The sequence below is a fragment of the Sphaeramia orbicularis genome, chromosome 10 (genome assembly GCF_902148855.1).
Source record: "Sphaeramia orbicularis chromosome 10, fSphaOr1.1, whole genome shotgun sequence".
Lineage (NCBI taxonomy): Eukaryota > Metazoa > Chordata > Actinopteri > Kurtiformes > Apogonidae > Sphaeramia > Sphaeramia orbicularis.
Genome location: NC_043966.1, coordinates 37,373,820 through 37,388,267, shown reverse-complemented (window position 1 = coordinate 37,388,267; position 14,448 = coordinate 37,373,820). Strand labels below are relative to the sequence as shown.

The following is a 14,448-nucleotide window of genomic DNA, read 5'->3' as shown; positions in this document are numbered from 1 at the left end:
GTTTAGTAGCAAACGCTTAAAGACTTTATAAAAATATCACATAAAATATGGAGAAATATAGACAATGTACAAAAACTACAAGATGAAATATTAAATATACATATACTACTGAAATAGAACTAAATACTGCTAAAATGTACAAAAAGCTTACTCTATACTACAGATAAGAAACATGTACAGCAAATAAGGATATATATGTACAGGCAGTATAGGATATATAGAAGGTACAATTAAAACAAACAAGGTACATGGGTGCATTGGGATTATTGCACTGAGGTGAGTATTGTTTTGTCTATTCGACGGTGGGTGGTGGTTATTCAGTCAATGTGTGTGTGTGTGTGTGTGTGTGTGTGTGTGTGTGTGTGTGGGTGGGTGGGGTACATTTAACCGTTTGTAGGTAAAAATTGTTCTTGAGTCTGTTTGTTTTAGTCCTGAGAGGTTACATTAGTTACATTTGAGCCACATTTAAACTGATGTTTAGGTTATGTTGAAGACACATATTCAACACTGAAACTGTAAGATATTCACCTTCAAATGGAGTCTAAAACATTCACTGTTGCCCATAAAGTTGTAATTCAATATTCAGTCAAAGGTGATTACGGATGTGTATAAGGAGGAATAAAAAAAGGAATGTGTCTGATGGTGCATATTTTGGCCGAACACTTATTTTGCTTTTGATCACACGGAAATAATGTTAAAACCAGTCGAGTATATTGGCAGAATGGAGTCCTGATTGGCTGCAAATATTAATTAGCGTGAAGTGACACTGATATACAATGTCCTGATTGGTGAAAAGATGATGCAGTGGGTTGTGTTGGATACTCCCTCATGATAATCCGACAGATGGATTTGTAATGTCTTTATAACCCGCAGGTCTAATGTACCCATTTGGGGCTGGTTAAATCATTCCAAATAAAATTACTTCTATCTCAATCATTTTTTTCAGTTTTTGCGCTGCTGTCTCTACAGAAATACTGCAGCTGATGTCCTTGGCTTAAAGTGTTTGTCTGTCCACAGGAATCCTTCACAAAGGAAATGGGGAAAACGTCTACCTCTCCCAGCAGCCTCCTGTCATCAGCACCGTCATGGGGAACGGTTTCTACCGGAGCGTCCCCTGCGTCCCCAGCTGCAGCGGCGCCGCCCGTGACATGATGCTGTTTGCACCTGTGGCGCTCGCCAGCGGCCCCGATGGCTCCCTCTACGTGGGCGACTTCAACTTCATCCGCAGGGTCCACCCCGACGGATACACCAGAACTGTGCTGGAACTAAAGTGAGACTCATGATCTTGTTGAGCTTGAGTGCGATAAGAAGGAGTCTGATCTTGGTAGGGATCTCCCACAGTGGGAAGCTGTGGGATTTTGAGCCTTAGATTGACTTGAGCACAATTAAAACAAAATTAGCTTGGCTGATATGGGTTAGTATGGCATTAGCTCTGGTTGGCATCTGCAGTTGGGATCTGTTTGATCTCTCTAGAACGCATTCTGAAGTTTGTGCTCATGAAACAGCCGAGTGTGTGAGGTTCAGACATCACAGACTCTAATCTACCTCTTTAGGATGTGAGAGCAGCGGAAAGTCTTTGCTGTGAAACAAAGATATTTTTTTTTCTGTGGATTATGACGATGATATCTCCTACGGCGCTGCAGGCACTACATTCTCTATTTCTGTATTTTCTCAAGCGTAGAATCTCGATGGGGTTGCACAGTCATTTGTCCTGTAAAGTGTTCTCCTTATGTAACTTTAGTCTCTCATTCTCTGTTATTATTGTATCTCTGACTAATATTTCTGGTTCAGACGGAGGTTTCATGGTGTCTGTATTTGATACTTCCCTGTCCTCTGGGAGGAAATGCCAAAAAGCTTCCTGTTTAGGTTAATATTTAATGTGAAACAATGCAGCTGTCTAAATCAACCCTAATCCCACTTTATAAGGAGAAAACTGACTCATTGTAGCCTATGAAATTCTGAATGACTCTCGTTAGCATCATAAATGATTGTTTTTACCTTCTCCTTTCTCCTTTTTAAATGCTCCTCCATGGCTTATTATCAGGAACCGGGACACCCGCCATAGGTGAGAACTGGTGATTAGCACCTCCTTTATACACTTTCACAAAATGCAAGAAACAAATGTCAAGAGGAAAGAAAAGGACATGTTGCAAAACGACTCTCAGCATTTTTTATATTATTTTCTGCAAATTGCATTGACCTGACTTCCCCTCCTCTTGTAGACACACAAACACACACAGAAAACGAGCTGAAATCTGCATACACTCAGTCAGGTTGCAGTCAGATCTATCAAATCCTCATTTAAATTTCACTCGACGATATTAAATTTGAAAATTGGAAATCAGCCAAAATGTCAAGGATTTCATTTTTTAGAGGATTACTGGAAGTGTGTGTGTATGTGTATGTGTGTAGGTGTAGGTGTGTGTGTGTAGGTGTGTGTGTGTGTGTGTGTGTGTGTGTATGTGTATGTGGAGGATGCGGTGTTGAGCCACACTAAAAGCCTGAGGCCTGATATGGCCTTGACATCGTCCACGGCCCTGAGCCTTGATGGTAGTGCAAGCTCAATACACCATGTTCGACAGAAGATTAGACAGATGTTATAGGGTTTGTATGTGTGTGTGTGTGTGTGTGTGTGTGCGTGTGTGTGTGTGTCTGTCTGTGTACCACTATCAGAGGTTATATCGAAACAATTCTGAGCTTGTGGTTGTTTGTGAGAGAGGGGTTTATCCAATTTGAAAAGAAAGAGGATTTTTCAAGATGCCGTATCGCTCGCATGCCAAAGTTTCAAACCATGCAAAAGGGATAACCTGGCTGGGTGTTTGCGGTTGGGTTGTATAAGTGGGTGTGTACAAATGTGGAAATGTAAATGTCCCTGTGATGCACAAACCGTGATACATTGCTACCGTATGCACTAATCTTATGAAGTGGGTTCTTCTCCAGGCACTTACACCTTTTCCTCACCCTGGAGGTTTCTCCTTTAGTTCCTGCTTCCTCCTTTTCTTCGCAACAGCTTTTTACTGTTAGCAGCATGTTAGTGTTTCGCTTTTATTCCATACTATTGTTCTCCCAAGTCAAATGCATTAATTATTCATCCATATTCGGCTTTCAAAGCTTTTCACTCCACATTCTTCCCAGCAAAGTGCCTATCAGGCAACAGGGCTTCAAAACAAGGTACTCTCCAAAGGGAGACAATATGGGATGTGCTCACCGTAAAAACCATTGTCTATTCTTTTACTTTAAGAGTTTCAGTGTGGAGTAAAGCAAATAGGGGAGGGAGTCCTCTACAATATTATCTGAGAGGCCAGACGGTCGATTCACAGAGACAGCCAGGAACAGCTAGATCACTATGTCTATCAACTGTGATCATTGTTTTGTTATTACGTTTTCGGAGAACAAGAGAGGCTTGACTGGGATTGTTTGTTCTTCTGTTGTTATTGTTGTTCACTTCCCTTACACTGGATAAATGTATTCGAAGCAGTGAGCATCTAATTGAGAAAAAAAGACGGGTGAAATGATTTGTAATCAGTTATACACACCACGGTAAAGCTCATGGTAGCTTCAAGAGCCCCAGCAAATAAAGTATGCGGCACAGAGCAGAGGCATACTTTGAAACTTGGTGAATAAGTCTCTTAGGATCAAGTCTAAATTATGTATGTGCAGTTCAGTGCAGAGTTCTGTAAACAGTTATGCACTTAATGGATTTGATGACTGACAGCACCCTCGCCTATGTTACAGTGTTTTTTTTCCCCCCGTCCAGGTTCAGTCTAATATCAGAGAGAAGTTCTTTCAAGAGAGTCATTGAACAGCATATAGAAACCTGTTTAACACGGCGGAGAAAGAAAGTATTTATCTATTTGTGGAGCGAAAGCACAGTCACTGAGAAATGATGTGCAGAAATATTTTTCATGACTTGTTAATTTCCTATGAGACTCATTATTCATTGAATAGCTATGAAAGAAAGCACTGCCGCTGCGTGTCCTCGAGTTTAATTGACAGGAAGCCATTGACCAGACCTGGCTGACACTGGATTTCACAGTAAAGTAAAAGCTCCAATCTGGTTACTTACAGCGTTCAAAGTGCAAAGCCATAATTTTCTCTCTCATTCTTGCAAGTGTTAGTTTCAGCGATGCACCACAATAACGTGACGATATCAAAGGTTTATTGGACCTAATGAACTGGCATACAGAGGTAAAGTAGAGTTCTCTCTGTACATGGCCACAATTATACCAGTTGGCATTCCTCCTACACAAAGTGCAGTATACAGCTCCCTGTCAAGAGAGGCTAAGTGAAGTCGTAAAACACATTTTCATTAGAAGATTGTGAGTAAACAACATAAATTCATGATATTGTCATTCCTCTGGGCAATATACCAAATGCTGTGCGTTACCTTTTTTTATTGTCTACTCATATGCCCCATATACTTTAACAATTAGAACAGTGCATAATAATGTGTCCCTGTAGCTCATGTGGCCAGATTTAATGTTCTGGGTGTAATTTAGGGCTTGGAATTTTGCTGCATGTGCAATATTGTCAGTTATCTTTTCATGTTTTTACAATCCAGGTTCAGACACCCTGAAAACATCTCACACTGAATGTATCTGGAAGACACTCAGCAGAGCTATCCAGGCTCATTATGCCTTACATGTCAGCAGCACCGTATAAAGTCACAGCCTTAGGTTGGATTTACTAATGCATAAATTATGCAGTTCTGCACCTTAAGCCAGTCTGCACATACTGTACATTTATACATGAGGTTTCTTATTATTGCATGCCAAATTTATGTGACTATAACTATAAAAAAGTTGGCACACAGAAACATCCTCATGGCGTCTATGTAAGCAAATGTAAGCCTCTGCAGACTGCTGATTGTATATTACAGCTAACGGTACACAGGGACAAAACACTAACATAAGGGCTGTCTTCTGTACAAAAATAAAGCAAAAATGAGCATAAGTGAGGATGACATTGGATAAGGTTTATGATCTAAATGGATTTTGCTTTTCCCTGTTGAGTACCACTTTACAATAATGGTATGCTTACATAGTATTTGCAAATTAGTTTATTAAAAAATAAGTTGTAATGAACTTGGTTTTTTTTTTGTATATTGATTTAAGCTCACTATTTAGCAAAACAGATGCTGGTAAACCTCAGATCTTCCTAGTTGTTTATCTTACTACATCCTGTCCATTTATCAGTCAGCATGTCAGACCATTTCCTCAGTTTCCATCATTTATAACCTGCCTAAAGGGACTCCGAATGTGAAATGTAAAATAAATAATATTTTATTAATGAGTTCTATTTCAGATACCAACCACGTTCAGGTGGCTTCAGTAAAAGCACACACATAGCAGTCATCCTGTTAAATTTAATTTATTAGGCCTGCATATGTCAGTAAATAGTTGTAAGAAATAACCATGACCCTTGTCAGTGTTTTCACAGCTCCTGCTATCAGGATAATTAATGCACAAGTTGAGCTCCATGTTTAGCTCAAACATATAAAGCATCATTAGCGCATGTTAGCAGAACGCTGTATAAAAAAATACTCACCCAATTTAACATGTAACAGGTGGATATAGAGCGTCCCTTTATCTAGTGTTCCAACTGATAGCATTCTATTTAGTAAACTGTTATTATTATTACCCTGCCCCCCCAAGGGGAGGCACGGGGTATTATTTTTGGTTTGGTTTATTTGTTTGTTTGTTAACACTCTAGCAGCAAAACTCTTGGTTGAATTCATACCAAATTGGGTTTATAGATTGTCAGTAAGCCAGAATAGATGTGGTTACATTTTGAGAAAATTAGGTCAAAGTTAAAATTTTTTATGAATTTTTTACATCTTTCTTTCCACCTATTTACTTATAATGGACGAAATTTCAAATGTCTATAAAAACATCCATTTTGTTTCAATTTACTTCAAACTTGACACATATATAGAAGCAATTGAAATGCTGACATCAGCACACACATAGACATGATGACATCAGCTGGATCGATGCCAAAATAAGCTAAAATACGTGTGAGGGGCGGGGTTTGTTTTGTCTGGCACCACTTATTATTATTACGAGCTCACTATTTGGCAGACAAGTCACTATTGTCGTTGTTCTCTAACTTTTATAGATTATTAATGATGCATCAAGTGTTTAGCAAAGTTATATTAGTTGTAAATCATTTTAATGGATCCTTTTTGTAAGATGGTGCCCTGTGTTATAACATTACAAGGGAATAAATGATTAGAAATGCATATCCTGTTTGTGAATAAATTCCATACCTACCTTTCTTTCCGTTAACTGTGTACATCCTCCCTCACTAGCACCAGCCCCGCCCATAAATACTACCTGGCAATGGACCCAATGGGAGAAGTCCTTTATGTGTCCGACACCAGCAGTCGCAGAGTTTACCGGGTGAGGAACCTGGGACAGCCCAAGGATCCGTCCCGTAACCTTGAGGTGGTGGCGGGGACGGGGGAGCAGTGCCTGCCCTTCGACCAGAGCCACTGTGGAGAGGGCAGGAAGGCGACCGAAGCTGCACTCAACAACCCTCGAGGTAGGAGAATGTAGAGGTGTAAGACACATGGCAGTGCTGAGGTTTTCTTCATTTCACTGATATTTTAAGATGTTGCTGCTGGGGTAGAGCTGTGCCTGTTTTATCATGATTTACATCAGTAATCCATCTATAATCAAAAAGAGATTTGTGATCAGGACATGCAGATCACTATTCAATATAGCGGGTTCATGTCGTACTGATGAATGAGATTTTAGTTCTTTGATTAGGAATACTTTTGTATTATAGTGACTTATTAGGCAATATTAATCGTATTTTATATTACTTTTGCTGTTCCCTTCATTTCAAGCAGAAGGTCATACTATGCAAATTGGGATTTGATCAGAATCAGAATTTAGCTTATCCCAGGATACACAGAAACTGCTATGATAAAATATGATAAAGAGTTGCTTTGATAACCCAGAAGCTACCATTGAGGCGTTGCATGCTTTAAAAACTGGCTATTTGAAAATCCTTGTGGGAAGAGGATGTGAGTTTTGATCCTGTTTTGCACATTTTGTCACTACTTGGTTCATCAGTCCAAGTTTGTTAAAATGTTCTCGTACGTGCGCATTAATTCCTCCTTCGTCTTGTTCAGTCGATGAAGTCAGAAATCTGCTGGGTTTCTGTCCGTGCGCGGAGACTCTCTTGTATTCCTTACTGACTTCATGTATTTCAAATTAAGTGTAATTCATAAATTATAGGATTATGGGTATACAGGACTAATGTTGTAGTCTGCTCAAATATGAGACAATTACAGCATCAGCATCACTGTGATTAAATGCATTCCCTAAATTGCAATGTTGACTTATTTTACCATTCAGACTGTAAATATGTTTAATTAGGATATCAATTTTCTAAATTGTAAACCCTACAAAAGTACCAACATTATGACTGACTCCTGTGTAATGTTTTGACTAAAAATAACACTTAATTGGTTCCTGCTGTGTACGGCTACAAAAACCCATCACATCAGCTCCAGCAGCAGTCTCTACTGCCTATTTTTCAACCCTATCAGTAATTTTTGTTAATGCAAATTGATTTAAACAGGCAACACAAAATAGCCCTCAGTTCTACAGTCACCCAATTTCAGCGATTATCATCACTGGTTGGAATTACTTGCTTTTTTTAGGTAAGTAGTCCATGCACTTTTTATAACTCACTGTAAAAATAACAAGTTGTCACAAAGCATTTTTTCCCCAAAGTTCTCTGGTGTAGACTTTGTTCAAAGCAGACCTTTTCACATGTCACAGCAGGAAGAAGTACAGGTGGATCTAGTAAATTTAATAATGTCTTTGGTCCATTCAGATTGTACAATACAAGTTATTCACTTGCACCTGTGCTTCGCTTGCAATAATACAAAATAATGAGTTGGTTTTTTTTTGGGAGGGGGGTTTAAGAAAAAAGGTCAGAATATAGGACAAAACCCAAAATACAGTCTGATCATTTAAAGTTTCATCCAGTACCACATCTGATTGTTTCATACTTTGCTAACTTTACCTGACTTTTAAGACGCATGTGCAGTTCACAAACACCATATTTGCCTTGTTGTGTGATAAAGAGGAGTGACAAAGCACAAAAAGAGGAGGAGCTGAACCACATAAAATACATTAGCAGCAACATGAGAAGCCATTTTATTAATATATAGTGAAATGAAAACAACAGGTTGATTAATAGCTTGATTTATAGGTGTGCATTTTAGGTGCAACTGATGACAGATGCTCGTATTTTAGAACATTTGACCTACCGCAAACAATAATAATGCATATTAACCAATGTTGCTATAAATCACTGACATATACCAGGCAGCAAAAAAATAAAAATAAAAAAAATAAGTAATCCCATTGTTATGCAGTATATTGGGAAAAAAAAAATTTTTTGTGTTTTTTGCATCGCATTTAAAGGGTTAAAAAATATGACAACTATTGGATACCTGGTATTTTTATTTACGCTCAAGTTGATGAAGTACAAAAAAATGTAAAAGAGTTAAAAACAGACTGTGTGAAAACATTTTTGACATTATTCCACAACTGTGCCTGTTACGCACACTTGTGAAGTACCTCTCCGGGCGGGACTGGAGGGTTAATCCTATATTGTAAAAGGGGAGTGGACTCTGTGTGTCTCAGGCATCAGACAAAATGCAGAAAGAGCTGACTACTGCAGTTTGGCATACTTGTGTATTTTTGATCAAGGAAGAGACTAACAAAAACGGCAAGTTGATAGGACCAATATTTTGGGAGATATTAGTAATTTTGGAATACAATGGCCTCTCAGTGGCCAATCACGTTGCTATGCCCAGAATCATAGAATCATCATTGAAGTGGGTTACCTAACAACAGATAAACAATGGGGCCACGTTGCCATGGTGTCAAATTTCATGTGGAGAATCAGACATGCCAGCTGAGAGGTTATTCAACTGAAAATACCAGTGGAATTTACCAAGAAAGTAAAGAAACCAAAGGAATGAACTGTATCAAGAGGCTCTAGTGGTTCCCCAGGGGTCAACGTGCTAGTATGATTTTACTGTCTTATAGGAGAAAATGTCACTGCTGGGGGATAAAGTTAAAGCAATATACGTCTGTCATTTTACACTTCTGAGTTCACCGAATCCACAGATCCAGCTGTGGTTCATTTTTAGCCTCTGCGCCGTTCGAGCTCTTCAAAATAATACATGCATTTCAGACATTAAGCCGAGAGTGATGATATGAATGAGTTAATCGTTCTATACTCTTAAGTTATTATCTGGCTGGAGTGGATCCCAGCAATGTGCTGCTTTAGATTATGGAGAGAGTATTGTGAAATTCTTGTGTTATTCGGTGCTGCCTGTTCGCTGGGACACAAGGAGGCACGGATTAGGGATTGAATTGAACCAGAAGATGTGCAGCTTTTTTGACAGTTTCCTCAGCCACATAAAATAATAAGCTTTGTAGCTGACAGATGACTGATTACTATACTTATAAAAAATATTTAATTTGTTTTATGTGTTTTTGTACTTTACATATATATATTTCACAATTTTTAGAGAAATTTAACGTATGCAGGACTGTGCAAAATCCTTCAGCCACCTTTAAATTTGTTGTTTTTTTCAGGGTTGAAATGAACATACATATTTATTTCTCATTTGCTTTTTCTCAGATACAACAAGAAAATACAGGAAATATGTGAACAACCTTAACCCTGTAAAGCCTGAACCATTAAATCACTGACAGAAAAATCCACTTCTTTGAAACTGGAGCCTTTATTGGTCTTCTGAACAACCAAATTAAAAAAAATTAAATATCAATTTCTGTGTATGAGTTTCAATTTTGTATCATATTTGACAAGTTGATCTCACTGCTCAAATATTATTATTTTTGAACAAACAAAAACATAATATAACACAGACATGTTTAACAAATTGGTAATTCCTTTTCGAAATGGGCAAAGTTCTACCTCCTTCCTCATTAATGACAGTCTTGTAGTGTCATTGGAAAGGCCTCTAGTGAATGAATTCCTCCCTCCTGGTGGATTATCTGTGTATTGCATGTATCTAATTGTATACATCAGGTTTTTCAAGAGAAAAAATATCACACTGATCATGTTGAGGGCTTCAAAACTCATGTATCAAATATGATACATTTGGTGTTATAGAGTTAAAAAGACACGCAAAAAACTGAACTAAATGGGTTCTAAAGGTTAAAGTCACTATTTAGAGTGACCTCTGACCCCATGATAAGAAACAACAAAAACAGAAACATCTGACGTATTAAATGAAACCTGGTATAAAACATCAACAAATTAATAAATAGATATCATACTGTCTGAACAAAAGGGTTAAAGACACATTAAGTGCAAAGGGAAGTCACAATAAACGCTAATATTTTTATGCCCAATATCTTTGGTTTATAGATGTTTTTTTCCTGAAACGTGTTTTTACTGCGGTACATACTTCCCATTTATCCAGATTGGGTCTTTATACACAGACTGAGAAATACGTATGTGTGGTCATTAGAACTTTACTAAACCAACAAAGCTACACATATTACCTGCACAGGTCTGTATATATTGGCTTCCTATATCTCATCATGTTATTACTATTCAGTTGTCACATTTCTGCATTGAATTCAAATGTTTCTTTCATATTTGTAGTGTCAGTCACCTTAGGTTTTTGCTTATACATATTTCATTTCTTTGACAGATGATCAAGGCCATGAATATAATATAAAGGGAATTAATTATCTTTACTGTGTGGGGGGATCAAATGTCCTTCATCACCATCATCTATGCATCCTATGAGCTCCATTGTAGTTTTAGGACTACATATTAAGCCATTAGACTGGGTTTATTTACAGTATTTTAGTTCACACTGCTCATCAAACGTACCATCAATACAAAGAAATGAATCCATGTGGAAAATAAAATCAAATGTAACATAATTGCATCTGAACTACTCTTATTTTATCCAATATCTAATTCTGAAATGCTCTGATTTGGCTCTGTTACAGTTTCTATCTAAATTTTATCAGAGGTGTCAGAAGTATTCCCATTCATTCCTCAGGTAGAAGTATAGATACTAGGGTTTAAAAAGACTTCTGTAGAAGCTGAAGTATCAACTCAAGCTGTTTACTCACGTAAAAGTGTAAAAGTGTAAAAGTACTGGTTTTAAAACTACCTAAATTATAAAAGTAAATGTAAGGGGGAAAAATGCCATTACGACAAAAGCTTAGGTGGTGCTACAGGGGCCTATAGTGCACTACCCCACCTCCTCAAAAAACATGTTTCTAAAGGCCATAATGACTATAATGTTATATTAAAATGTTAATGTTGAAACATTTGGGATGCACTAGTCTACCTGTTTCAGCTGCATATATGCATCATTGAAAATTAACGCATTTTAGTCCAATGCAAATGTATTAAAGAACCATATATGGGTACCACTGAGCATTAACATGTGTTTCGTGGAGCAGAAGATATGATGACTAGTTAAATATGAGTATTGGAATGGTGCAAAAAGTCAGATGTGATGGAGTTTATACAAACCAATAGGGTGTCGGAATGGTGTATGTTTATACTTCTAATCCAAACACAATTAAATTCACTCTATCCGGATGATGTGATTTATCTGGATGTTTTTTTTTTTTTTTATTTGAACGATGAATGAAATATTAGTAACGAGGCTATTTTTAAAATGCAAGGAGTAAAGGTAAAAAGTCGGTTGAAAAAAATTACTCCAGTAAAGTATAGATAACTAAATTTTTTACTTAAGTATGGTTACAAAGTATTTGTACTTCATTACTGAGCACCTCTGATTGTTGTTTTTTTTGTGTGTTTTTTCCATCTACAGCTATGCAGATTATAAGAGTGGGCTCTTCATTTTCTTTGTCATTGTGGTTTATAATTTTGTCCCTGTATCTGAGCTGTTGAGGAACTGACAGACACAAGAGATTTTTTTTGTTCAAACAACCTTAAGCTGGTTTTCGCTTTTGCCTATCTCTGGTCCGAATTATGTAACAAAGTTTTTAACTCTCCCACAGAAGCGTTTCTCTTAAATTCCATTGCTGGTTCTCATGTAAAATATCATTTTGCTTTTATTTCTTGAAATTATTCAGTAATCATCACAGTTTCCTTAATTGTACCCACATTGAGCTTACTTACATTCATCTTCTATCAACACAACTTTCCCAAAGAATGAAACTTTTTGGCTGTATTTCCTATTTTTCACTCATTTGTAGTCCGTAGCCACCACTCTGTGATCTCACACAGTGTCCCACTCACAGCATTTTCTGACACAGCGTGAGTAATAGCCTATCAACACTAACATTATATAAGAACATTTATTAACAAGTACATATTTATTTCCAATTCCCCCAATTCAGTATGAAAACTGGCAAGAAACATGGCAGAAGTAGTATTGAATTATTTTGTCTGTATTTGATGTGAAAGCTCACAGGCATAGTTTTATGGTGGAGTTATTCGAAAAGGTGACAATGGTTATTTTATAGCTGTGATAAATGTATATTTCTTTCAAATATCAGTTAGTGGTCGGCTTCAATATAAGATGGATGGATGGATGGATGGATGGATGGATGGATGGATGGATGGATGGATGGATGGATGGATGGATGGATAGATAGATAGATAGATAGATAGATAGATAGATAGATAGATAGATAGATAGATAGATAGATAGATAGATAGATAGATAGATAGATAGATAGATAGATAGATAGATAGATAGATAGATAGATAGATAGATAGATAGATAGATAGATAGATTCAATATAAGTATCAGGATGGATGGATGGATTTATTGTCTGTTCAAAGTAAAAACAGAAAAGGCTTTCAGGCTTAAAAAAAAAAAAAAAAAGACACACCGAGGCATTAAAACACCCCAATACATTCAAAAGCACACTATAACAGAAAAAACAAGAAAAATAGATAAAATAACTAAAAACACAGTGCAGTCTATTTTGTATTGTTGTAGAGCTGATGTAAGTTTTTTTTTTTCTAAATATTTTTCATGATAACTTCTTCATATAGGTTGACCTTACATTAAAAGGACAGAGGTTAACATTGCAGACAGGTGTGCATATATTTATCATTTACACCACCCTGCATCATTATGTAGCTGAGATCATGGAGTCTGGGAAAGCCATAATAGGACTAGATTGGGCCTGCGGGGGCTGTATTAGCACATAAAGCATATGCTGCCAGGAGGTAGAAATAATCTGTTTACTGCCCTCACCAATCACACCCACACACCTGGACACCTCTTAGTCCCCAGGTCGCAGCGGAGTTTTAGCCACAGGCCTGTCACTCAGGCTACACCCACAGTCCTCCACAGCCTCTTCTGTCACTCACACTCAGACTGTGCACGCAATGCGCTCTGACACCGGAGGCAGACAGCCCGTCGATATATAAGCAAATGTACTGTGAAGTGTCTCCATTCTTCAAATGTCACTGGTTTTAAATACAAAGTTGCTCCAAATTTCATAGCAGAACTTTGATTTTATATTCCGCTAGTTCCTATAGATGAAAGAGAGGGAAAGATGAGAAAATGAAGAGAGAAGGACGATAAGAGGGAAACATGATTGGAGCTGATTCATGCTCAAATTTGACAGATGATCTGAAGGCTATTACAGTCAGTGGATGTGGTCCTTAAACCTACTGTAAAACACACCGTATCTGGGACTTTTTACAGTAATTGAATATTGGGTCCCAAGACTCCTCCTGTTCACTCATGGTCAGGTATTTTACACTCTTTGACTCCCTGCACTTCACACACTCTTCTGTGGCCATTGTGCTCCAACTAACCAGCTCTTATAAAGGCTCTGGAGATTTCTGCCTGGAGCCCCCTGGTTCCCTGTCATCCATCTCCCACAGCCCACACTCCTCCTCCTCCTTTCCCACCCCGTGTACCCTCTTACCAATGCTAATGAGTGGTAGACTTCACAGTGAAATATCTGTCCTTTCCTCTTTTTTTATTCTTTTTTTTCCCCTTTTTTTTTTTGAAGCGGTGGCTCTGTGATTCTCCTGCATTGATCTTGTCTTGTGTCCTCTGGTGAGCTCCTCGCTTCAAATTAGAGCCTTCCTTCTTTTTCTTCGCTCTCTTGATCGCTCCTTTCTTTCCCTCCGCAGCCTCATCGATGGATCATCTTTGTGCCCTGGTGTTGACGTAGCTGCAGTAGTCCTGCTGTGACATATAATATTGTTACAACACTGCAAACTGTTGTTAAATAGTAATCCATAATTTTAATTTAGCCAACAATGTTGCAGCACCACAGAACACACTGCCGTTGTTTCCACGAGTTTATAGTCTCTCCATAGCTTAAACTGCAGGGATTATCTCGTGTCCTTCAAACATTCACTTACGAATACAAGATCTGGGGCATTGTTTAGAGTTGGCTCCACATGCACTTCTGCAGTCAA

The 14,448-nt window shown here is 37.8% G+C and overlaps 1 protein-coding gene across 1 annotated transcript in view; it reads left to right on the top strand.

Annotated features, from left to right (window-relative positions):
* tenm1 (teneurin transmembrane protein 1) overlaps window positions 1-14,448 on the top strand; it is a 269,383-nt gene that overhangs the window by 206,000 nt on the left and 48,935 nt on the right. Inside the window, exons 20-22 of the mRNA XM_030145470.1 lie at window positions 1,018-1,270; window positions 2,045-2,065; window positions 6,311-6,543. Coding sequence (XP_030001330.1) covers window positions 1,018-1,270; window positions 2,045-2,065; window positions 6,311-6,543 — 507 coding nt within the window. The remainder of the gene's footprint in view (window positions 1-1,017; window positions 1,271-2,044; window positions 2,066-6,310; window positions 6,544-14,448) is intronic.